Source organism: Dermacentor andersoni, chromosome 1 (genome assembly GCF_023375885.2).
Source record: "Dermacentor andersoni chromosome 1, qqDerAnde1_hic_scaffold, whole genome shotgun sequence".
NCBI lineage: Eukaryota > Metazoa > Arthropoda > Arachnida > Ixodida > Ixodidae > Dermacentor > Dermacentor andersoni.
Window position 1 is genome coordinate 49255791 of NC_092814.1, and position 26439 is coordinate 49282229.

Here is a 26439-nt window from a genome sequence, read left to right on the forward strand (position 1 = left end):
CCCCAGCGACATTCTGGTACTAGCCCGATGACGAAAGGACTCCTCATAATTTGTGTTACTAATACTCAACTACTCGTATTAAAAATATCATTTCATTCGATTATAAGACGGAAAAAAATGCTACTTGTCTACGTCTATTCGACTCTAAGAAAAAATAACATTTTGACGTTACCCTTCAGTAATATGGGTGTTCGAAAGGTTTCGTTTTCGCTCGACTCTGCGCGCTCGACTCTGCGCCGCGCACGCTTTGGAGTTTCAGTACTTTCGTTATCGCGTCGTGCTGTGAGGGTTCTGCTGGCTCGCGACACTTTCATTTGGAACAAGCAGCGAGAATGCCACGTCCATGTGATGCCGTGGGAAGCCCTCGTTGCTTTCCCGCTCCGGAGAGCCGGTGTCGAGGCCGCCGTCGTAGTACGCAACGACGCCGGCAGTGCGAGCCCTCAGCAGCAGGTCGCGCTCGTCGGTGCTCAAATCGCTGAAGTTGAGCCCACCATCGCGAGCCAATCTGTCGGTGTCAGGGTCCATTGCGACGAGCGTCGAAGTTTGCGCCATAGAATGAAGTACCAGCTTATGGGCGTCTTGCGCTGGAGTTTGAGGTATAGTAGCGGCGCCTGGTGGCGGTGCGGGAAACGACATCTGGGTCGCGCCAGCTTGGGTCGTATTGAGCCTTGGCTGTGGCGAAGCACGTTTCTAGGCAGAGTTTTGCGTCGATTCGCACTTTTTTATGCCCTGTTGCGAGTGCGAAAAGGCTCGTCACTTCTCATAGATCACGCCGACCACGCTGCGAGCTCGCCGCAGCCTATAGTTTAACGAAAACGGACTCTCCGTGTGCCGTGGGACGTAATGTGGGACGTAATTCGTTTCTCCTTCCGCTAGCCACCATACTCCCGCTTTCGCTCTGCTGTCGGCTCTGTCTTGGCTCTGTTTCTGGCCGCGCGTTTGCGTTTTGCGCAGAAAAGCCGTAGCGCCGTCTGCGGACGCCGTTCTACTCACCGCTGGCGCAACGTCACTATGAGACCATGATGTCAGTACTCCTCGATCGGAGGGCGGGCGATTTGAACTGCGCTAGCGGTACGCGGACGCTTCAGAACGCATTTTCTCTTAAAATAAGTCTCTCCTTGGCACGAAACAAGCGTTTCGAGGTTTCTGTGATGGTATTTCAACAGTCCACGTTGACTTAATAGTAACCTTTAGTGTCCCTTTAAATTGAGGACGACGCAACGAGCTGTGGAAAGAATGATGGGTGTACGTTAAGGGATAAGAAAAGAGCAGATTGGATGAGGGAACAAACGCGAGTTAATGACATCTTAGTTGAAATCAAGAAAAAAATGGGCATGGGCAGGACATATAATGAGGAGGGAAGATAACCGATGGTCATTAAGGGTTACGGACTGGATTCCAAGGGAAGGGAAGCGTAGCAGGGGTCGGCAGAAAGTTAGGTGGGCGGATGAGATTAAGAAGTTTGCAGGGACGACATGGCCACAATTAGTACATGACCGGGGTAGTTGGAGAAGTATGGGAGAGGCCTTTGCCCTGCAGTGGGCGTAACCAGGCTGATGATGATGATGCCTACTTTCCTCCTCGCCCGCTTTCGTTCTCGTGCGTGACAGCATCGGAAGTGATCGGCCCAGTTGGGACGCTGAGCCGATCCTGGCGCCCCCCGCCTTTTTTTTTTTCTTTTTCTCCGGGTTTGGCGTCGGCGTTGTATGGAACTCTATGGCCGGGTATACGTACGGTGCTCTCCCACACAGCTGTGGCGTGGAGGGAAAACATTAACAGGATCACTGTATCCGGGGTCGGCCCAGTTTATTCGGCAATAAACCCAGCACCGACCCACACTAAAATAAAAACTGGACAGGTAAGCAAGCAAAGAAAGCTTCGCTTTAAATGTGCTCGCTCTAAGCGTCCCGATGAAGTGTGTGGGCTCGATGACTTCGCGCGTGACGTCACGGCTCAAAATGCGCAGGCCTTGTGTTATCTATGAGGTGTTGATCGCGGCGCCCATCGGTGAAGTATAAGGCACGCTCACTATGAGCGAGAGGGAGGAAAAAAAGCTTTATTGAGCAGTTAATCGGAGTTATGGCAGGTCTGGGGGGGGGGGCCCTCAGTCCAGGGCTCCAGTGGCTCTTGCTGCTCGCTGAGCTTGGTCCAGGAAGGCCAATTGGCTCCCCCGATCCTCGCTTGCGAGCAGTGCCACCCACTGCCGTACGAAGTCCGTGACCCTTAGAAAAGGTGACTTGACGCGTTGCTTGGCCTAACCGTACATTCCCACGTTATGTGGGCCAGTATGTGTTTTGCGCCGCACAACGGGCAGGTGTCCGTGTAATATGTCGGGTGCTTCTTGTGTAAGAGGTTTAGGTGTGGGTATGATTTGTACCCGTCACACTGGCCGTTTTAATACCATTCGAATAGAATGACCATTCACATCTAATGACATTATTCGGCCGCTACGCAGCGATATTTAATGCCATTATACCCGAATGTCTTCTGCGATCGAATGAATTCGAGAAACTCATTCGCCTTCGCACTCGCACCGAATGTATACTCTCTACCCCAGACACTGTAAAATGTGATATTGTGCATGCGTAATTTGAGATGCGTTCATGTGAAAATGTCAATAATTTTGCGTGTTTTAACGTATATATTATTTCAACGCGAGAACACCTGTACGGCAGGCTGTCACGAAATGCTTTTACCCTCCACCTCAGTGGCGTCTGGCCGCCGTCGCTTTACCGGCTTTACTGTTGTCAACAATCAGGCGCTCCAGGTGCGCTCCAAGGTTTGGCAGAGTCTGTTCAAAGCAGTGCTCGTTCCTTTGGAAAGTCCAACGTTCTCCGTGTACAGTGGAAGCGCTCGCCATCGCTGCTGCAACAGCGAACGCGTTTGTTTGAATGCGCTGCTCAATTTCCTGACCAAGTCTTACTTCTGCGTCTATTTCATGCTCAAGCCTTTTTTTTTTTTTCTTGTTAAAGCGCTTTGCTCGCAACGCAAAGTATACAGCAACTAAACGCTTTACCTGCTGCAACTGACCGTCGTTGTTCAGCGCTAGTCCATTCAGCGCTGCCATGTCAGCCACTTTGCGTGTGTTCACTGTATCGGCTATGGCTACTGGCTAAGGGTTGTCTTGGCTTGTGGTGGCCAGACATTCTGAAATAAGAGTTTTCTATCCGGGTTTTTTCACTGAAGCGACGCCTCGTATTTATATTTTTTTTTAATGGTTTAACCTTCCTGCTACTGTACTCTCCTCTTCAACTTTTCTGGCGAATATTTTTAGAATTAGCGTCATCGATATCACGAACGAATGACATTTCTTTTTCCTGTGTAGCACCATCACGGATCGAGTGGCATTCGTTGCGCCGAATGTCATTCGAACGTAATGACACCATAGTAATAACGTTAGAACGTCCAGTGTGATTGCGACGCCAGTCTTGGGCATGTCTTCTATTTAGTTTGGAGTGCGGAGGGCCGTATGTCCGTCTTCTCCCTCTGCTGATTCTCTAATATGTCGAAGCTGCTTATTTTATCACGGGATATGGATCCCGTCTTAAAGTAGGTTATTAAGCGAATAGCTTTCTTTAGCTATTTTGCCTGCTTTCGTGGTCGGTGGTTGGACTTTCACCGCCGTCGCAACTCGGCTGCGTGAGTTGCGAGGTGCGTTCGTCGCCGAATGCGAACTATGATAGCACTTTGAGACGCCGTCTCATCTATAAGACCCGTACAAATGTGCTGGTTAACGGCTCTGTTCTCTGCGGAGTTACGCAGTGAAACAACAAACGCTACCTAAGTATTCCCAATGCAACAAATATATGCCGTCAAGCGCACCACTGCTTTCATAAAGCGAATAGCATTCCTGAAGCGTTCATGCTATGCGCTTATATTAACAATCATTCTCGATTATTTCCGCACTTTATTTATTTTATTTTTTCGCCCTCAGACTTGTTAGTAGGTTACCTTGAAAGCTTAGAAAAGAGTGCACCACTGGCTTGGAGTGAATTTTCCCTCGGTTGTTCTGGTTGTTACTAAAATGCGCATTTCTTCCAAACAGTTGTTCGTCAGTCGGGCTTGCTTGTTGACAATACGGTAGACGGCGCAAACACAAGACAAACACTGGGCATAGTTATGTCGGCATTTGTTCCCTTTCCACGCGGGCGCCGGCCCAGTGAACACCTACATACACGTTTACAAATTAGCTGCACGAATCCTTGCACAAAATCAAATAACTGTAACGGTGTGCTGTGGAAAAGGCGCAGATGGTGTCGGCCAAACAAACCCACGCAGGAGAGAAGAAAAAAAAACTTCGAGAGTCTCGAATGTGTGGGAGGAAGAGGAGGTTGCTTGGGAACAAGGACTAGTCGCGACACCATGATTACCTAGCTCACTGAAGATGGACGTCTGACCGCTAGAGCAAATACTGAGGGAGAACTGCAACTGACATGACATGTCCAGTGACGACCATTGCAATTAACGCACAATGGTGGTGGAAAACAGCGATACAAAGTATGCAAGTAATGTTAGACAGTTGGTTGCTAGATGTCCTAAACGTCGTGTTTACGTGTTACTACGTATTACGTGCTAAAACGTGTTACTGGAGCAAATGTATGGTTGTAGTGTATGTGTCTCTATTTGTACCGCATGAATTTGCGCTTAGTAAATATATTTCATGAATGCCCCACCGAAGCCTGCCATTGTTTGTTGTATCTTTGCTTCTTTATATACCCACCGAATATTGTGTTGCGCTATTATAATACGCAGTACATTCGCCTGTGCAACGTTTATCCGTAACGTGCCAACCAGCGTACAGGGGGATGCGTGACGAGATCCAAGTAGCTATATGCTTTACAGAAAAAGGAATTTTTGCTGCACGTATAATACGGTGTCGATCACGTTGTCTTCGAACGCACAAACGGCAAGTGGTCTGTAGGTCCCCGTAAGATCCATATTTCAACGAGATTCGATCAACGAGATCCGAAACCAATTTACACGCCTTGCGAAGTTATGCACCAATGCACGGCTTTACCATGCATTTCAAGGCCAGTGAAGCGTGCGCATCCAACGATAGTAGTTATGTGACAGTATGGCTGCGCTCGTGTCACTTTATTAGTTGCGGACTCCTGTGTGCCTACAACGTTTCTCAGTACTATTACCTTGTAACTCATCCTTTCGAGTTCAGGATTTTGTCGTTTCGTTGCCTGAAGTGAAAAAAAGAAGAAAGAAAAACTTTCGCTGCTTAGCTCGAGATCGCGGATTCGAACCCGGCCGCGGCGGTCGCATTTCGATGAGAGCGAACCGCTACAACGCTCGTGTACTTAGATTTAGGTGGCCCAGGTGGTCAAAATGAATTCGGAGCCCTCCCCTACGGCGTGCATCTAATATCGTGGTTATCGCACCTAAGGCCCTACTATCTTTTGTCTGAAAAACCTGGCTATAATGCACAAGCTTTACTTCATCCTGCTGTTCTTACTTTGTACCTACTGGTTTTCACATACTGTGATCAACATACGGCCTTGAAAGGTAACGATAGACCAAGCATGTGTTGAGAGCGAGTTCTCTGTGTTCTGCGCTTTCGACACTTTATATCAACGAGGACCCCTGCTTTGTTAGTGCAAAGACGCGCTCTAGCGCGTAAGCTTTCGCATCTATATACATACCATACGCACTGCGTTCGTTGCGATATCGAGCCATGAGGTGTTCCACCCAACCATATTTGCCCCAGAGGGAACCGTCTGTCTGGCCGTGACGACAGCGTGAAAAAAAAAAAATCAATGGGGCACTCACCCGCGCGGCGGCCACGTCGTGCCTCTGCAGTTGCTGCTCGTAGTGGTCACGCAGGTCATCGAGGCGCCTGTGCCAGAGCTGCTCCTTCTCCTCGTAGACCTGGATGATGGCCTGCTCGTTGCGCTCCAGAGTCTGGCGCAGGTGCGCGATTTCCGCGTCCTTCTCGCGCAGCTGAGCTTCCAGCTCAGCCACGCCCGAGTCGCTCGGCGAGGGCGCCTCCTCTTCGGCCAGCAGGGCGGCCGAGCTGTGGCCCGAGTCGAGCACGTCCAGCATGGCCGAGCCGCCGCCACTTGAGGAACGTGACGCCGCACGGGCCTCCTTGCAGTCGAAGTGCGGCATCGACTGGTGGAAGGGCACCTTGCAGCGGGCTGGGTGGAAGGCGGTGCGCGTGCTCACGGCTGCCGACCGCGGCTGCCTCTCCAGCAGCGGCGCCGAGTGATGACCCGAGGGCCGGCGCTCAGGCGCCTGCAGTAGCCGCTCGTCGTGCAAGTTGAACACCGAACCACTGCTCGAGCATCCGTCGTCGACGTCCGCCCCGTGGCCCCAGCGCACCGCCCGGAAGGCCACCGGCCGCACCACCGCCGGGTTCTGCGCGTGTCACAGCAGTTGTCGCAAAAGCCTCTCGTGCGCGCTGGCACCCGTGATGCCTCAATGTCCAACAGCGACTTCACGCGCGTTATTGCCATCGCTGAGGATTATTCCTTGCGCACAGACAACAATGTCTACATGAACGCGCCAGTGCTGCGGCACGTGTCACACTGGCTTCTTAATGTTTAAGAGCTTCATCTGCACTGCGGTTTCGCGTTCCCGATCGCCTGCCGCACCAGGAGCACGTATTAGGGACGTAATAATTCTATAGCTTCACTCTGCGCAGTACTGCATGCGACAACAGTCGGACTGGAAGTGTACTCACTGCGGTGACCAGCACTCCGCTGACGGGAGGTAGGCGAGGCGGCGAGGCCGTCATGTCGTCAGTGTCCATGGACCACGAGAAGGGGGTGCCCTGGAATGGAGCAAGGGGTCATCACCACAGTCGGCAGCGGTGCTCGGAGCCACATGGTGAGTAGCAGCGGCTCGCTGCGGCGGCTCGATCGCAACAACAAAGCGGGCCGCGGAGACGGCATGTCGCTGCCAGACGCGCCCCATATTTTCCTAGCTGCTGCACTTTCGCCACCGCCAAACTCGTTCTTCGAGTTCTCCGGCAGACGTCGCTCCAAGGCCAAAGGGCAGCTGCTACCCGCCGGAAACTCCTGGCCGGCGCTTCACCCCCCTTCCCGCTGGCACTGCTCGTCATGTGCGGCGGCCACTTCCTAGTCTGGCGGCGGCCGACAACAGTAACCGCCCCGGGTTGTCCCTCCGGCGAAGGAGAAATCCCGACCAGTTCCGCGGTTGCTTTTGCTGACTGGGTCGGGCGCGGCACCTGCGCGTGCGGTCATCCCCGCGCGGCGGCTAATGACTGGCTGCCGAGAATCGCTTCGAAAACGCGCATCGGCGACGCGCGGGTCCTCGGCGGTGGCAGCGCGAAGCTGCGCGCGACAGGACCTTCTCGCACCCAGCTCTCGGCGTTGAACAATGGGCATCCCGCTCGTACAGCACGTGCGTCCAGAGCGTCGCCGTGTAACCAACTTTAATCATACTGGGACACCACAGAACAGACCCCTCTTCTAACTCGAGTGCAGTCGCCGGGGGCATCAGTGCAAATAAATGGAGGTCTCGGCCGAATCACACTGCTGGCACAAGCGTGATCAGACCGCTACCGCCATTTTGTCAGACTGACGAACTCGACGGCAGTAGCGGGGAGCCACGCCTGGCTTCCACTAGCAGAAAGCTGCGCGGCAACAATGGCGGCCCCTCGGTTGGCGGGCGTCGCCTTGCCCGCGCGTCTACGGAGGCCATGCAAATCACGGAGAGGCTCGCCAGATCAGCGTTCGCCCGACCTCCAGATTTCATCGCGCTCGTTGCGAAAATGCCTCGCAGCAATCGCAAGTGCTCGCTGCTGCTGCGTGTCGGAGGCAGTACGCACTGTCCCTGGCTTTCTTCATCTCCCACTCGGATGCACGCGTGCAGTGTGAGCGGCCAAATGATCGAGAGCGGTTGCAGATGCACGTCACCGGGCCGTCGTCTGGTTGACCTCGGGCACATTAGTGGGGCATATGACGCCACAAGCGCATTGACGCCACTCACTTGGCCCGACGTAAAGCGGGTAAAAAAGACGGCGCCGGAGAGCCAAGCGCATATCGAGGATGCACGGATGATGCACGGAGGATCGCGGAATAGAAGACCCGGCAGACATACGGTGCAAAAAAAAAAAGAAAGACCAAATCGAAAATGAAGCCATTGAGGCCAGTTTCTTCGTGCGACGGGAAAAGGTAGAGCGTGACCAAATAATTGTGTAAATTACGTTTCACAGTCGACCCAAATTTAAATGGTAATTCAAGTCGGGAATCCGCATAACACACTGCCTGCTGCTGTAGAAACATCAGTTGACAAATATGGCAGGGCTAGCAACATTAAAAGGAAATGTCGCAAACAGGGGCAATAGTTGAACGGAAAGAAATTCACCGACGATTACGACACTCCCTAATGCGAAATTTCAGCGCAGTTATATACGTGTTTTCATTTCGCGATATATTGGCTGGCGCGCACAATCTGTCTCGTGCGGCACGTTGTAAACGGAGCGAAGTGTGGCGCGACTGCCTCGCTAATCGGGAGATCGCGAGAGGCAGCGCGTGGATGACGCGTGGGCGCGCTTCACAACAGCCGCCGACAGAGTAGACAGACCTACGCTCATGCAGCGCTCCATTTCCATATATGGTATTAGTGGACGCGTTCGCGGCATGCCATCGGTAAACAGACAACGCACGCTACTTTGGCGCCATCTCGTAGCCATCGTTTCCGCAAAGCCCGTCTTGCGCGGCACTACGCTTTTCTTCCTACGTTTTCGCCATACCTAGAGTACACTTTACGCTTTTCTTCTCACGCTGTCGTCATATCCTCCTCCTCCACTTTCCGCCTCATTGTTCCGCTGCCCCCTCCTCCTCCGCGTTCCTCCTCGTGCTCTCTTCGCTATCGCCGTCTTTCATCCGCGTTCCGCGTTGGCTCTCATCCTTCGCTGTGGTCGTTCGCACGGTTACGAGGACGCCGCAGTACGACGCCGACGCTCGCCGGAGGAACGGGTTCTCGACCTCGGCATTCGCATTAGTGGATGTCTAATGCTAAAACGCTCGTGTGCAAAGATTTCAATGCGCGCTGAAGAACTAGAGCCGGGAAAAATTAAAACGAATCTCTCGACCGCGGTGCTTGTTCCAACTCGTTTCTGCAGCGCAACAACCAATCGCCCAGTTGGACTGCACAGACTGCGTCCGAAACGACGGACTCCTGGCTTCGCGAAGCCTCAAGAAGTATGCAGCAAGAAGCTCGCACTCGCGAGCACTGGCAGAGTGGGACGAGACACGTTGGCTGCTCTGCGCCCCCTTCTGTTCCACCACAGGAAATCTCCATCAGCGAGGGGAAAGGCTGTCGTCTCTGCGGCACCGCTTCCTCGCCTGCACTCGCGCGCGCCCATAGTCGTGTGGCCCCACAAGGTCGTGTGGTCGATTCTTCCAAGCTGCTGCGGTCGCATTTGAAGACTACAAGGGTGGCAAGGAGACGGGAAACCGTGCGGCGCCACGGCGTATTCCGCCGCACTCGTCAACACGTGTTCCACGCTACTTGTTCCGATGCCGACAATAAACTAAGAATGCTTTTTTTTTATCTTATCTCTCTTGGTGGTCTACACCTGGACAAGCCTGGATATAGGTTACGAATTACGATTAAAAGAATTTAAAGGATAGAGCGAGATGGCTGCTCGTTTCATCGCGACGCGGGTACAAAGCCGTAGCCCCTCTTCTCTAATCTATGCAAGCGACATCCGCAAGGAACGGCCGCGATTTCAAAAATGGCTCTTATATTTGCACTGGATGAATTAAGGCATATTTACTCTCACGCTTGAGTGAGATTTACCGAAAAGGGAAGGTCACAACTGTTCACTCCCATGCTCTCAACTCTTCCTTCTAGTACCGAAAGCTGCTGCGACCGTACATATGTGCCACGTGTGTCACGAACGCGCTGGCCATTCTTGGTGGTGCTGAAGTACAGCCCCTCCTTACGTACTTGGATCTGCGTTGGGTGCTATTTCTGCTTAGAAAGAAGGAAAACGGAGAGAGAGTCGTGTTGTCCTCTGCTTAGTATGACAAGCACAATGGAGGTGCTTAAAGTTGACCAAACTACGTTTTCGTTTATAGCTGAAGTATCACACACATAGACCTTGTGGCACGTTGAGTATTCAGCCACCCTTACTCTTCCTGTGTTACCAAAATGTCAGCCGATCGCCCCGCCTTAGAACAGAATGGTCCTTCTTCCGGTGATAATGATGGTTTTTATTGCCCTACTTTTTGAAGCGGGGCGACAACATTCACAGCCACCTAGCCCGCTTGACCTCAGGTTATACTACATCCGTTGCAGACTATCATTTTGCCTATTTCTCCTTGATATTTTCTTTCTTCGTTAAAACCCATCTATGATTGTAACGACTTCGGTCCTATGAATGTTCTTTGCGTGGGTTGGACCGTTTTCAGAGTAGTTTTACGAGTGCTTTCTCATTGGGCGGTCTTCGGGCGCTCTCCACTCACGATAATGATTGGCGAGCGGTAATGGCCATGCAGATGCGGGCGGCTCATATGTAGGACAGGTTTTGTGAGTGCATGCCGTGAGACTGCTGGTCATTTCGGCGTAGCTGGAAGATGCGCCAATGCGCTGTTTTGGCTACAAACGTTGCAACTGACCCAAAAAGCGCGCTAAGTTTTACTATGGCGCCTACCGATGTATACTTAATAAAGTCGTTCCGCAATCTACATGCGGCTCGTAGCGCTGTGTCGCTCATTAAGGCGATCCTCACTCCCTCTCTCCCTTCCTTCCTTCCTTCCTTCCTTCCTTCCTTTATTTCCGTCTTTCTATAGTGGCTGCGGTGAAACGGAACGGGAGTACAGGGTGTCGCGTCGTCGCATGCTATCTCTGCAGTTGGTCGCCGAGATGCCATTTCAGCGACACACTTATACGCGCAGTGCTCCCGAGAAACGAAACCGGTGGAGTGCAGGAAGGGACGACGACAGTCAGCTCCGCGGGGAGTGGTTTCGCGCGCGAGGGGAGATGCAACGACCTGACTTGCCACTCGGCGAGAAGCACCGCCGAGCACATCCACCGGAACCAGCCGGTTCCCGAGAGACTTGTACACACGCCAAGTCCACGCTGTTCTCTGTTCATTTCGCAAGCGAGCGCCCCAACCCCTTGTAGCTTTCTCAAGTTCTTTCGTTTCTCTTAGCGGCCGGCATACACTCAGTTTCCTTTTCTTATTCATTACTGTACCATGCGGCGCAGTGCCTGTAAAGTCACTTTCACTTGTTCCTTCCGCTCCTTTTATAAAGATTCAAAAGTAGGAAAACGAAATTTCTGCAAGCAGCTTTCCTTTTCTCGGTTTTCTCGATGCATTTCGCTGAAATATTTAATGTTTTCCGGTGTCCACAAGAGGCCCTCGGCGCCAGCAGGTTCACTTACAGACAAAACCTGCCCATTTGCAAGGTCAGTTATGACCTCTACTGCGCGCGAAGAGTGCCGTGAACAACAGCGTGCGCGGGGTTTGACGCCGACGCACAGAAAAACGCGGGCGTCAACAGAAAAGCCAAAATATATAAAGTGCCTAACGGTGCTTCGCGAAAGCGAACGAGCGCGGATTTCTTAAGGGCACTATAATGTCGGCGCAATGTCTACGACGCACTTCCGCTCTCCTTCCGAAACCGACAGTAATCTTCGACGCCGCAGGTGAAACGCTTGCGGTGGCAGTCTTGGTCATGGTTACAAACGCCACTTCTAGCGCGTGCACAATGAGACTCGCGCGGCTCCTGCCGCTTCGGAATAGTTGTGACCAAGTTAATGAGAGATCGTGTATTGAAAACAGCGCAATCCTCCTGACAACTCCACGGATTGAGTGTAAAAAGGGGGGCCCTGCTCGCTATCAGACGGAGCACTTCACGCAACAATATGGCGTCACGTAGTTCGGCGTCGTTATTCAGCTGATGAATCGCTTCTCAGTATCTAACTTTCCGATGCTGCCTTCACTTAGTCCATCACCGCCACAAACACGGTCATCATTTGGCATTGTTTACTGCACCATCTCACCCAACGCTTTCCAGTGTCCGACGTCAACGGCACCACGTGAACCATGCACACGAGATTCGTTCACACGAACTGACCGTTGACGGGTGGAGCCGGATGTTGGGCTGGATCAGGTCGAACGAGTGAATTCACCCCTCGAAGGCAAATTGACCCAACCCGCCCCGAAGCAAGAGGTCGCGGGATCGAATCCCGGCCACAGCGGCCGCATTTCGATGAGGGAGAAATGCGAAAACACCCGTGTACTTCGATTTAGGTGCACGTTAAGCGCGAGGTGCACGTTAATCCGGCGTCCGACTCGCGGGAACGGCAGCCGGAATGGAGCTGTTTTGCCGTGGCGAAGCGCCGGATCGGACGTCCGGCGTGCGACAAATCGGGCAGATTTTCATCTTCTTCATGGCTTGGGTGAGGGAAATTACGCTTATTCTGCAGCCCATACGAGAGGATTTTCGTCGTCCGACGCGTCCGGCAACCGCACCGTCGTTTGGCCGCAGCCAATGACAGCGCGGCTGGTATGTGAAGTTCTCTGACGTTCCTTCCACAGAGGCGGGCCGGTTTCTCTTTGGTTTCTCCAGGTTTCTCGCGGTAACTTTTTTTCCTTGCTGGCTGCAGTTTGTTTCCCACACAAAATAGTTAACAGTTACGTAAAATTATCTCGAACGTGTGCCTGTTCTGCAAAGCAGCGCCTAGTACGCTAGTACTAAGCTACTGGCGGGATCGGGAGCCGCGATGCGAGGGCATTTCGCAGGCCGACAGCACGCACCGACCGTCTGCTCGCTTCGCTTGCCCTTCGCAACGACTGCGTCGAGTAAACCAACTGTATTTAATTACGGGCGACCTAAGTGCACAGTGTCAATCGTTTGGCAAAAATAATCGCTCTTCGACGAGCTCGGGCTGCATCACAAGCCCCGTCGGTCACGGTGTCCGCCTAGCTAGGCCAACCAGCCCTATCTGGCTGTCAGCGGAGCCGTCAGTGGACAACGCGCCGTCGTGAAGTGTGCTGTCACTCGCAGGGGTATAACTTTATTGCCAGTGTTCGCGTAAAGCGAAGCAGTGTTGTGCAGAGTTGGTTACATTGTGTTTCTCGACGTGGATGTGGCCTTCTGAGCGTACAAGCTGGGGCGCTGCAGCGCGTGCATCCCGCCCACATCCGTGGATGTGGGCGGGATGCACGTACCGCGTGTCCCGAATCGTCGTATGCCGGAGCACGCAGCGCCGCACGTCGGGTCGGACGCCAAATCGTACCGTGTGTCTCCTGCTTAAAGAACCCCCAGGTGGTCCACATTTCCGTCCCCCACTACGGCGTGCCTCATAACCAGAAAGTGGTTCTGGCACGTAAAACCCCACAATTTAATTTGTTTTAACCCGCATCGACGTTCTCGCGGCACGATTTTCCGGCGTTGACATAAAACCCCCGACGAACAGATTTCGGCAGGAGAAGGCGAAACGAGCCGACTTTGTCGGGTTAGTGTAAACATATTCACAGCAAACAAAAAAGCATTCTAAGCACGTGCTGAAGGGCGAGTTGGTTATGCATGATTACAAAGAAGGCGCCAAATAAAACAACAGTTAGTGCGTTAAAACAACGGTTAGCGAGTTGTTAGTGCGCCTACGTGTCTCGTGTCTCCTTCCTTCGTCTGTTGTTTTATTTGGCGCCTTCTTTGCAATCAAGCATTCTAAGCTGCCTCGTTCCAGATACCAGAGGGTGGCGCTGGCACAACGAACGGCGAAGCAGTCCATGTGGTCGGCGCTTATGGCTTCGGAGAAACAGGAGCCGCAACAGGGCCCCACGCCATCAGCAAGTATCAGCTGGACACGCGCGCAGTGGCCCACGTATTTTTGACAGAAAAGCATACGTTCGCGACCCCATGCATCCTGTTTGCGCTGCAGTTGATGCGGACCCAGCTGCCCACAGTACCAGCAGTGCCGCCAATGCATCGAGCCGGGGAGTGCACTTTGCCAGCCCGACGGCGTCGCAGGCGCGCGGACGTCCTCCATTCAGGCTTCCGTTCAATTGACTCGTCGTCGCGACCTGCTCGAATTCCCTCCAGTGCTGAGCTGACACGCGCTCGAATCGAATGAGCGCTCATGTCGCGGACGCACGCGCCGATGGCTAGGAGTCAATCAATCATCGGGGTGCACGAAGGGCACGTCACCGATTCTCCGCTCGCGTGAGGTCGTCGAGCTCGCTTCATTTCTGGAAGCGCAGCTAAATAATGCAGACCCAAAGTTAGTGAAGATTGCGGTTTTGATTGTCTGAAAATCCCGCCCAATCGCGTAGCCTGTTGCATACAGCAGAAAAACTCGCTGCCACTATGCATGTGCACGAGAAACAGTGCAGTGGCTGTGGAGAGCGACATAGAGGCCGGGAAGTTAACCAGGCTTAGCTTAGTTAATGGCTAGCCTGCACTGGGGAAGAGGAACCGAAAGATGAGAACTTCACAGTATGGTCAGACACGCACGCAATGAAGCGTTCATTAGTTCGTCACAAGCGGTCATATGGGCTGTAAAATGTTGCCTGCGTGGTTTCGCGTTCCGAAAGAGAAGCGAGGCGTTGAGACTGATACCACATCTCCGGCTCCTGGTCTCAGCGGCTACGACGTTCTGCTGCTAAACACGAGGGCGCACGGCCGAATCCCGGCTGCGGTGGCCGCGCTTCGATGAAGGCCGCTCGGTGTACCGAGCTTTGTGTTGACGTTAAAGTCCGGTTAGTCAAAATTAATCGGGAGCCATCCGCTGCGGCGTCTCCTCGTAGTTCCGCTGTTGCTTTGACATAGTTAAGCCCAATCAATCAATCAATCAACAGTAAGTTAGCCCCTTTAGCTGAACCCTTTGGTAAATTAATCCCAACGTCTCTGTTTGTACGCTACACTCCTCTTACACACCGCTCTGCACCAATATCGCCAAAGACAAGTCTTGTTCGTTCAGGCCACGATCCATAGTCTGCTTTTATCGCTGGTTGCGCGCCCGTAGATGTCATTTCGAGATGTACTTTTTTTTTTCACATGCATTTAATCACTTATACTCAAGACAAGTGCGTGTGCGTTTTGAGTAAAAGCTTTTTTTTTTTTTTTTTTGGAACTCGCATTCTCTTCTCTAATAGTTTGATCGAACATGATAACGTGTACACAGATTATTTCTTTCTGTATAGGGACAACATGTGCAGAAATCTGCACAATAAAGAATGTAGGAACATTCTGTGTAGCTTTCCAGGGAAAAAAACTTCCAGAGTTAAAATATTAAGCGCGTACGCAAGCGTCACAGTAAACTTGGTGACACCAGAAAGGCGTCCGTAAAGCGACCGGAATGTTTTTGACGCAGCCTTAAGAAAGTCGTACAAATTTCCTACACGAGATACCTCGTCACAAATACGTTGCAAGAAATCAAGAAAAGGGGCTCGGTTGACTGGCAGGCTGGCAAACAAAAATAGCGCAGCACTGCAGACAGACAAGACGCCAACCTTTATAATCAGTGCTGGTACACAGACAACGCTTGTTTGGTCGTAGTTTCACGGTCGTCATGAATATTTACACGTCTCTAGTTACGGAAAGCAGTCGCCGGAACAGAAAGACTTTGCATGAAGACAAGTTCCTTCGTGTTTTTCTTCACTTTTTTTATGGCCTCTCTCTCTCTTCCTTTGATTATTATTATACTACTACTTTGTTTAGACTCCGATATCTTAGAAGCACGCAGTAACCGTGCCGTAAATTTATGCGCAATCAAAAAGGTCTCACAAAGCGCTCTCCGCGTAGTTCGGCGAGAAATCCATACTCTGCACAGCCACGGTTCACAGACGTAGCAGTACAAAAGCAGAGAGCTAGTCGCGAAGAGTTTCAACGTACTCTACGGCGCTCTCAGCAATATATGGGAAGCTAGGGACTCCGCATTCGCAGTGTGCGGGCAATAGGCGCATGTCGACGATAAAGAGCAGTGAAGCAATGCGAAAAGAAAATGTCGTTTGAGTCATTCCTGTTTTTTCATCGCACTCACGACAGGGGGCTCCTCAGAACAAAGTAGAATTTGTTCAACAACAACAACAAAAAAACGGACAATTCAATCAACCCCTCATAGCTGGGGTATGAATTCGTACAATCTACAAGCGAATTTTTTATACCCAATTCTACTGTTAAATCTTGCAAGCTGTCTATGTTATAATTGTTCTCGTCGTGTTGTGAAACATGATCTGCTCCTGCGGCTGTAGACCAATCAGACCCCCCCCCTCTCCTTCGCGTTCTCAGAGGCCCCTGAAGTGAATTCAGAACCCCTAAGTGCGAGACAACAACAAATCTGTGCCCCGGCGAGCAACAGTGGCATCGGAATGGCGGCACACCCACACAGGCCGCCCCATGCACGGCGTCTCCTTCGAGCTGCGGCGGGTGTCTTCCTCGAACCCGGCCAACCGCTCTTTCCCGCCGCCAACGTCCCGACAAGGCTGCCTGCGCGATGCGCACGTGCACCGCCTCCTCTGGCGCTCCTTTCGCGTCGAGCGCTATGCGCGCCGGACGAGCAACGCCAACAAACCTCCGCGGCTCGGCCGACACCTCGCTCTTGTGAGAGGCAACATTCGCCGTGGCGATTGACGCTGCGCGCGGCTGACTGGAAAGTGGAGCACGCAGATCGCGATATACGTCCCCCGAGTGCACGCACGCCAAGCACACGACGAACGAAGCCCGTGAAAAGAAAGCGCATGCGTGTGGCGCGCCTCCGTCACCTCCGCGATGAGCAAAGAAAGGATCGCGCCGCGAAGCCCGGCTGCACTGAAATGCGGAATCGAGGAAGTGGCTCCTTTTGTATTCCTCAGTAAATTTGGCTGTGTTCCACATCTACATATGCGAGCGCGAGATGACGGAAAGCTCGACGAAGAAACTAGAGCAGTTTTGAGAACTCGTCTCCTGCAGGTGCGGCACCAAGAACGGATATTTGTGTGTGCTGCATTCTTTCAAACTTTCACTTTTTTTTTTTAATTAAAAGGGCAGGGCACACTTTTCTGACGACGTCGTCGGATCTGCAAGACCACGGCAGGAGACGTATGAAACCGTTTCCGCCATTTTGGTGGAGTACACGCCTTAACTGGAAGCTGCTGTGGCCACCCCGGCGACGCGACGCACTTCCAGCAGATCCGTGGAGCGAGAAAAGCGACCGCAGTCCGTGCTCACGAAGCGCGACCCTGCTCACTCTGCTGCGCCGTCAGAGGAGGCAACCCTTCCTTTCTGCCAGCAGCAACACACCACCACGTTATTTTACCGCGGCCAGGTGTATCATAGTATATCGTGGCGCTTTTCTTGCCCTTCCCGAGAAACGCGCATTCGCTGGGGCGCTTTTCGTGCCCGCCAGGAAACAAACAAAAAGAAACCGGGAAAGAAAAGTTGCGCGCGCTGTCAAGAGGCGCGGCGGAGCAGAAAGCAGCCGAGTGCGAGACGACGAGTGTCCGGCGGAGCGCGCGGACGATCGAGTCACGGTGCGAAAAGAAAAGCCGCCGCGGCGCAAGGCGGGCAATCAGCCGGGCCTTCGCCGCATTCGCAGGGGACACAATCGCCGGGCGCGCGCCGGAAATGGCCGGCAAGGAGGCGGCCACTCTAACCTTGAGGCCGGCAACGGAGCGGCCGTCCATTAGGGGCGCCGCCTGTGTGTGTCTTAGCGCTGGTCTCCGCGCCAGCCAGGGTCAAAACCCGGCAAAGATCGGCCGCGCGCGCGAAACTGATAGCGCGCATCTCGGACCGGGCCGCCACTATGCCGTCCCGACGTCGCCAACCGCTGCCGCTGGCGAGCTACATGCGAACGCACAGCTATGCTACGGCTGGCGACTCTCGCCGGGGCTCCGATCGCCGCCGAAGAGGAGGACCCTTCCTTCGAGGACCAGCGCGTGGGCCCGTCTTTCACGCCGCTGGCGGCCTCTCCCAAATCTCTCGGGCCGCACTGAAATGCCAATGAGCGCGGATTAATTTTCGGCTCCGTGAGTGTTTCCGCCGCACGTTTAATGTGATTCGGGTGTAGCACCAAGTGTGTCAGGACCGATTGTTTTCGGACGTAAAAGCTAACGAGGGTAAAAATAATAATAAAAGCGTCATTTCGAGTGTCGAACCGCATATGTAAAAAGCGCACGCAGACAAGCAAGTGCATATGTGAAACATTTCGTTAGTGTATACGATATTTTTTACTGTCCTGGCGAGATGGGTTTCCTTATTTCTTTTTTCGGGGTACGAAGCTCTAAGGAACGCACGGGCTATAAGTCTGAGGGGGGGGGGTCAATGTCGCTGTTGCAGGGCCTCGCTCTACAAGCCAGCGCGTGGCGTGGCTACGGTGTGCCCGCATATTACCAGTGCAAATTTACACGTCTGGAAATTTACACGTCTCTTTCGCCGTTGTCGTTGGAGATACACTGCTGTGCAACAAAGCACGGGAAAAAAAAGCACACGTGCTCATTCATCAACATGTACAGCCGCGTTTACATTTCGCTTTGGCATGCGTCTTGTTAACCGGTGCAAATGGTGTAACGCGCTTGAGCTCAAATTTGCAGCACAGATCAGCATGAAATTATATCCACAATGTCTTGCAATCTCTCTAAACAACCTTCTCGCTCCACCAAGAAAGTCGCAACATCGTCGGAAGGTACTGTACAAAGATGACTCTTCCACATGTTTACTAACTTTTCTTACGGCCATAAATGTGCACCTATAGGTCCTTGACGATAACGCAGCTTGCATCACAGCGCGCGTAGCCGTGTGACATTCTTAGCAACTCCCATAGTCAAATTTTTAATATTATGAAGGAATTATTATTATTATTATTATTATTATTATTATTATTATTATTATTATTATTATTATTATTATTATTATTATTATTATTATTCGCACCCTGCCACCGGTTATTGAATAACGATTTAAATCCGAGGAGGATGTGCGTTACAGACAGCGCCTTTCTGCGCGGAAAATGCATTGTTCTCGCATACTTGTCCTCGCATACTCAGTCAGGTTCCGGCCACGTATACACAGCACAGGGTTCCAGCGGCCGCAGTGGCATTTCCTAGAGAATGCGTGCACCCAAAGCTCATTCGAATTAGAGAGTGGGTTCAAAGCTCGAGAAACCAGCCCGGGCCTGCACAAGGGTTCCGCGGGTCGCGTGCTTGAGATTCCTGCATCATGTCACCGCGCCGTTCATTAAACAGGTACTATATAAGCGCTCAGTGTAGCATAGTGTGTGTGTGTGTATGTGATGAGGGACTGTCGTGTCGTCGTCTTCGTGAAACTATGCAGAGAGCTGATTTCAGACTGTATACCTTTTCCAGCTAGCCCCAACTGCAGTCCTTAATTCAAAACCCCGCACTCTCCGCGCGCCAAGGAGGGGAAGGCTAGCCGACAAAGGAGGAGCGGCGTTGGTATGCGCGGTTGGTGCCCGCCGAGCGCTGAAGCGGCGCCGGGTGTCGTCTCGGTTAACGGGGCTGGTTTGAAATCTCGAGAGAGTCTGAACCTCGCGTTTTCTTCGTGGTCGGCGCAATCGCCACTTGTTTTCCTTTTTTCTCCTCTCTGTATCTCTCATTCTTTGCCTGTATGTTTCACTTCAACTTTTCGAATAAGGGGGAAAAAAACGAAAATTCACGTTCTTCCTCAGTCCGGTCTGCTCCGCGACATCAGCACACTAGCTCTGCCGCACGGGTCGACACCTGCCGCAGAAACAAAATATGCGCGTTCCTCTAAGGTTTAGAATGTCGCGGGCACAGCCATAATGGAGACCCTGCGCTTCGACGATGCAGGGAGTAGCGACAATGTCGACTCTGGCAACGGGAAGTGGAACCTGGATGCCAGAAACATTCATTTCTGTCATTGTTGTAGCAAGGACAAGCACTACTGACTTCCGACTGGCGCGGTCCATTGCTAACGCACAAACAAAAACAAAGAGCTGCGTCAGACGAGGTGGTGTCTAAACGACCGCCTCTCCGCGAGCACAGCAGCAGTATGCGAAATGGCAAAAAAGGAAAAAAACTCAGCGCTTTAATGGCGCATGCGGCTGCACACCGTAGTTTGAGCGCACGAGCCTCATTAAAGGACTCCGGGGCGACCGCACACGCATAACCATAGATGCTGCGCAGCTGGCGTGGGAAGGTGGCGAATGCGTCAGCAAGCCGATCATCGCACCACGTGACGAATAAATGGTTTCGGACAGCACGGAAATGATCCTTGGCCTAATAGCGAGTGTTTTCTTTTGTTACATAGCATTTCGCTTTGTTATTTATGACATATGACATATGACGTCTTAGCAATGAACCATACCACTTGAAAGTCACGGCTTGTCTTGTTCTCTTCTTTTTTTTTTTTTTTTTTTTTTTTTTTGCAGTGTAGGGTAGCCAACCGGGCTGAGTTCTGTTTGGTTAACCACCTGCCTCGCCCTTCTCGCTCTCTCCGGTCGCGGGATCCAATCCCGGCCACGGCGGCCGCATTTCGATGGGGGCGAAATGCGAAAACACCCGTGTGCTTAGATTTAGGTGCACGTTAAAGAACCCCAGGTGGTCGAAATTTCCGGGGTCCTCCACTACGGCGCGCCTCATAATGAGACAGTGGTTTTGGCACGTAAAACCCCATGATTTAATTTTTTTTTCTCGCTCTCTTCAGCCGTGAGTGTGCCAGAAGGAGACTGTTAGAAGACCGCTCAAACAAAAGCCTTTAGTGCCACCCAAAAACAGACAGCTGCTTCAGCTATTCTGGGTGGCACCCAACGGTATGACGACGACTGCATGCTACGGCACGACGGCTCACACTTCGCGAACTCGGTATCGAATCCTGGGTAGGTATAATTAAGGCTTTCTTTCTTGACTTCGGACAACGAAAACTTTATGGTGATACTAGCGACACACGCCACGAAACCTGGATGAAGTACAGCCATCATGCACTGTCAAATTCGAGAGATGCCCTTCCCCGGGGCGTCGGACTGGCTCCGGCCGTCGTAGAGCATACGTGCCCCTAGTGGCAGGCAATCAAGTTGCCCAGTGCGAGATTTTATCGGCAGAGACAACGCAGTAGGAGAAACAAAAATGGATACAAACAACAAAGCAGCAATACAAGAACATGCGGGTAAAAACTGCACGAACCGTCTTTGACAATACCGCATTCTCTGAGCTCCCTGTCTACAAGAAGTGTGTCTATCTGCGTCACTCGGACAACCGGCATCCGGAAATGCAGGTCGTGACCCGGGTATCACAAGCCCAACCACCGATTACACATTACGCGCCTATTCGATCGTGCCTGAGTCCCACCGGGTTCATTACGTCAACAAGGGACGCGACCGCTCCGTGCCTCAGCGGGCTGCGCAGGAAACACGGAGCCGCTGTTGTTACCCGGCAATCGCAGCCGGGGCTGCGTGCCGGGACCGCACCGCGCTCGGGGCTTTTCTTTGGCCCCTTGGCTTCGGGGCTCACTGCGCTTGGCGGCAGCGCGCTGATTGGTCCCGGGCGTCTCTCCGCTGTATATTATCGCCGACATCGACCAGCCCCGGCTGACGACGATACGCAGAAAAATAGCGCCGCCGAACCAGAGCGCGCGCTTTCCCGCGGGAAGCGGCAACAGCCCCGCGCTCGCCTGGTGTATAGGTGCATCAATTAGCGGGAGCACGCGCAGCCATGCCAAGGCCTGAACAGAGCCAGAAAGTCACGGCAGAATAATCAAACATGTCCAAGCGAGGTCCCACCTCTGAACACCAGGACCCTTAAATTAATCCATCACTTGGTGACGCCGCTAGCGCTTAATCTCTTTCCAATCACCGAGAATGTCATCCAAGAGGAAGACGGACGGGCGCGCTCACGCGTGCTTCAATGCCGGAAGACATAACGCTTGATGTTAAAAGCGAACAAGGCAGCATCAGGAGAAAATATATATATGTATCCAGCGAAGGCGCAATTACTGAAGCGGAAAGTTAGTAGCTTGCAGCCCGGACCCTTTCTTTAGACGCGGAGGATAATTTCCGGAACAAAAACGCGGCGTCCCTGGCATCGAGGAGGTAACGATCGTCGCACGCGGCGAGAAAAGCCCAATGACGACAACATTACTCAGGAAATAGAAGAACGACGCGACAAGCACACGGTCCCGAACGGCAGCAGCTCGGTGTTCCTCGCGCACATGGCGGCGACCTCCTTCCCCATTCTCGCGACACCCACGGCGACGGTACCATAGCGACGACAGAGTCCCACTCCAGCTTGCGGGCGATACGGCGTTTCCGACTTCCGGCCAGCCACTCCATGCGAGAAGGGAGCGGAGGCAGCCGGTTCCGCGATTCGAACCCCCCTCCCGTTTCCGCTGATGCGGGCCACCGATTGCTCGGCAGCGGAGACCCCAAAACTGCACGCACGCACGCACGCACACGCACACAAATCACTAGACAAAACCAAGGCAATGCTCGCCACTCTATGAATACGTCAGATGGGCTTAAAAGATGTCCCAACATCTCTGTCGTCATGGCGCGCTTAGAAATAAAGGACTGAATTCTTATTTGATATCGGGCCTCTTATCTTGAGGCAGCGTTTGAACGACGAAAGCAGCGAGCAAACGATGTACCTTGTTCATAAACAGGCCTGCCTTTCGCTTTGCACAAACTGCTCCAAAATAGAGCACTTTGTTGGATTGCTTGACGCACCACGGCTACTTGCGGTCGTTCTACATGAATTTCTGACAGGCACGAAAGAAGTGTTTCAAGAAAGAACACGGTGAGCAATGTGCTTGCAAAATGTAATAGACTGATCGGGGTCAGCCGCCCACCACGTTGTTTCATCCTGCAAGAAAGCAACAACGGCGTGTACCAAATAGCTCTGAACGAGTCACGAAGAACGCCCCGTGTTCACGACAAAATAGCAGAACGCACTTTGCAGCATAAGCGAGGTGTTGTCCTCGCACGAGAACGACACAGGCGCGGCACCTTGGTGTACGGTCGATGCGAGGGTTCGAATCCCCTGAAGTACCTGGCTGAGAGGCCCGCAAACCACGCGACAAAGCCGCATAATTTACAGCGCGTACGAGTTTCGACTTGCCACGTTTTGTCCATAATCGATCGCGCATACTACACACGCCTCGTCTGGCTTTGGGCTAGTAACACGCAGAAACTGGGTCTGACATTCGCCGATTTCAGGCAACGCGAAGAACAACCAGCTGGCACAAATTGATTCGCAGCCGGCTGACCAGCGCGAAGTTCTCCCGTGACTCGTGGCTGCACTGTGGATGCGAGCGCAGTAATCGATCACCGCTGGATATATAACCCGCTGAATCAATAAGAAAGCCTTTTCGCCGACCCCAACGACGGAAGCTGAAATATTCAGCCTCTTTTTTTATTTAGCGGATCTGCTGTGTATGTTCAGACCAGAAGCACAAAAGAGCGGATCTAGCTGTTCCATACATAGGAGAGGGCAACATTAGAAACACCGCAGCAGAGCGCTTGCTCTATTTTCTTGCGCAGGATGGAGGGAGCTCCGCCCGGGGGGCACGGCGCCCAGCCGATTCATCAATCTTGAAAAAAACTCATTCTTTTAACGAACGAAGCTTTCGGCGTTCCCTTTTTGCGCGTGGCTACGGGCAGAAACTAAATGAAACCTTTTACTGAGATTGACTGTTTTCAAGACCGGGGCAACAAAGGAGCGGCCAATTGGTCCTTCCCCCCGGCCGCGCTTTTGCCGCCCGCTGCTTTTTTTCCCGTCAAGCTGCACGCCCCATCGGAAGATGCGGGTGGCGGACACAGTGTTCGTGCTTCGCAAATCGGAATTCCGAGTCCATTTGCCGTTCCCCTAGTCATACGCACGTACACGGCGCATCAGTCCTAATTCGATTTATCTACGTTTGCATTCGTAAACTGCAATGCATTCACTATGCAGCTCACAGCCCGCGGGCTCTTTTGCCCTGCCTGTCAACGCCCATGCGAGTCGTGCCTACAGCCATACCGCGGCAGACCTTTATAATCTGGCCTTTCGGGGAGGCTCTCCGGCGCGCCCAGCAAAGAGGGAAGTTGCGTCGAGAGAATGAAGAGGGCCGGCTTGGCGTGTGACCACGCGGCCGGGTCCGCGGGGCCATTGTGTCGCGCGACAGTGGCTCGGCCACTGCTGCATACACTTAGCATACTGATCGGGCCGTCGATTCGGACCCGCCAGTGCACATCTGTTGCCGCCGCCGCTCGCTCGCCGCCGAGGGCCATTATCTAATAAGCAAGCCGGCGGCCTTTCAAGAGCCCATCTTGATTTCGATTCCGCCGGCGACGACTTTCACCTTTCAGCGCTGGCGTCGTCACTCGCCTGCGACCCTCGCTCGTGCAGTAACGTGGCATGATACGATACGGTTGAAAGCAAGTTCTTCGCGGTGACTACGCCCATGTATGTTACCGCAACTAAGCATTCTTCAAAAAAGTTGTGTAAAGTGAGTAACCACGGCAGTTACTACCTATGACTATCCGTTGCTAACCTTCTATTATCTATATGCTCACATAAGTGATCGATGCAGGTGAATGGAGGCTTAAGTTAGGAAAGTATACTACCTCGTCTTGGCCGTGGTTATAAGGCCGTGTTGTGACAGTCTTGCGCAAGATTTAGAGCTACTATAGTTTCAATGTATTCCATTAACAGTTTATGTGCTACGTCGTGGCGCGCTAATGTGAAGACGGTACGCAATAGAAATTTATGTCCACAACTCTGCATGATTATTTGTCCAAATACATAGGTCCTCACCGGTACGAACTGTGCTCCCATAAAGTACTGATAAATACTCCTAAAATCGTTTTTAAAATACGTGTCGCATATTAACTTTGCTGTTGTTTTGTGTGTGTGTTCGCGTTTGTTGTTCATGCATTCCTGTGTGTAATTACCCGAAGTCGCTGTGCCATCATGATGTATCTGGTAAACGTGACCACTAGGTACCAATAATTGATGGTTAATTAATATGACAAAAATGCTGTTCTCGTTTTTCATTTCCTTATTTTGCCTTTTTCTGCTTTTACAATAGCATCGACCTAATATGAGAATCCAAGTAGCGCTTACAAACCTAATAGTCCCACTATGTCGCGCGTAATTATCGTGCAGTTGTGTCAGTAGTGGTTACTACGTTTTGGAGCTGATAAGTGAGCCCGATTAGTAATGGTAACTACGTTTAGTTAGTAAAGTTGCCACCGCTACCGTTACTAAATGAATGTTACTATCTAAGTAGAGAATATTGTGACAAAGACTTACAAATTTAAACTTATGAGCTAATGCGACCTTTTTTCTAAGAGTGTAGGTTCAAGCAATGGGAAAAAATACACCAAAGCAGCACCGATCAAAGCTATTCAGGCTGCCGTGATCGGCGTGACCAATGTCCGAGATGTTGGCAAACTAATTAGACGAGAGTAAAATTAATTCGCTTGTACGCACACTACTTTGAGGATTAATTCGGAGACAGAATATCGATGGAATGAAACAAAAGCGCTAACTCCTTTCTTTAGAAACGATTCTAGCCCGAACGTACGCTCAAGGCGTATACTGCTACAGAGCACGGAACCGCGGGTTGGAATCCTGGCCGCGGCTGCCGCACTATGCAAAAACAGTCTTGTGTACCAAACGTTGGATGCGCGTTACAATCCCGAGCCCTCCACTACGGCGTCTTTCATAGCCCCCGCGTTGTCTTGGGACGTGAAGCTCTATCAAACAAACAAGACTAGGGCTGCTCTTTCGTCAGACGATACCCATCTGATGGGAAAAGTGAGGACATCGTCGCGTCTGACAGAGTTTTTACTATTTGCCAAGAGCTCATCGAACAGTACCGTCCTGTCTCTCGATAAGGCAAGCATTCTATCCTGGAGCCTTCGTTCAGAAAGCTTGCAATCAAAGCGCATTTCTGATCGAGAAGCAGTTTGCTTTTCAGGGCGGTACATAGCATACGCTCAACTTTGCAAACAGTGCGCCGCCGCGCGACAGCTAGCTACGGAGCAGGGAGCGCGTGAGTGTCGGAGGGCGTCTTTGTTCACCAGAGGCTCGATTCAGCGCGGCCGTTTGTTGGGCGCCAGTTCCGGCTTCGCTCTCGGCGGGCTTCCGCCTTCGGCTAATGATTAGCGCACCCGCCGTCGACAGCCGTCCCTCCCGGTGACGACGCCAAGAGAGGAAACCGTGAAATACGCCCGCGATCAGACGCAGCGAGGAACGGCCCCGGCAGCTAACGAGCACGATTGCCCAGAGCAGGGACCGTCCGGCCGGGCTCCCCGCCCGCTCATATATGGGCGCGCTCCTCAACCCCCTTTTTATTACGTAGCGCGCAGGGGCGTCTGCTATGTCTTCACAATGCACAACAGAAGAAAACACAGATGAAGAAGGGGCGGTTTACATGCACAGCAAGTACTATACGTCTATAGCAATGACAAATCAACATTCGAATGACTCAAGCACTATACGGCGACATACATGTAGAACCATGGGCGCTAATGTCCACGCCTTTGTTTTGTTTACTGCTTCAGCCATGCAGTTAA

At 52.3% G+C, this 26439-nt stretch overlaps 1 protein-coding gene across 3 annotated transcripts in view; it reads right to left on the reverse strand.

Moving 5' to 3' along the window:
* The window catches only part of LOC126545544 (uncharacterized), a 93012-nt gene that overhangs the window by 15688 nt on the left and 50885 nt on the right, over positions 1-26439 (reverse strand). For all 3 annotated transcript variants that reach the window (XM_050193462.3, XM_055061452.2, XM_055061451.2), the window contains exons 2-3: positions 6689-6778; positions 5776-6363 (exon numbers count right to left, since the gene is read on the reverse strand). In XM_050193462.3, coding sequence (XP_050049419.1) covers positions 5776-6363; positions 6689-6757 — 657 coding nt within the window. In that variant the 5' untranslated portion in view covers positions 6758-6778. The remainder of the gene's footprint in view (positions 1-5775; positions 6364-6688; positions 6779-26439) is intronic.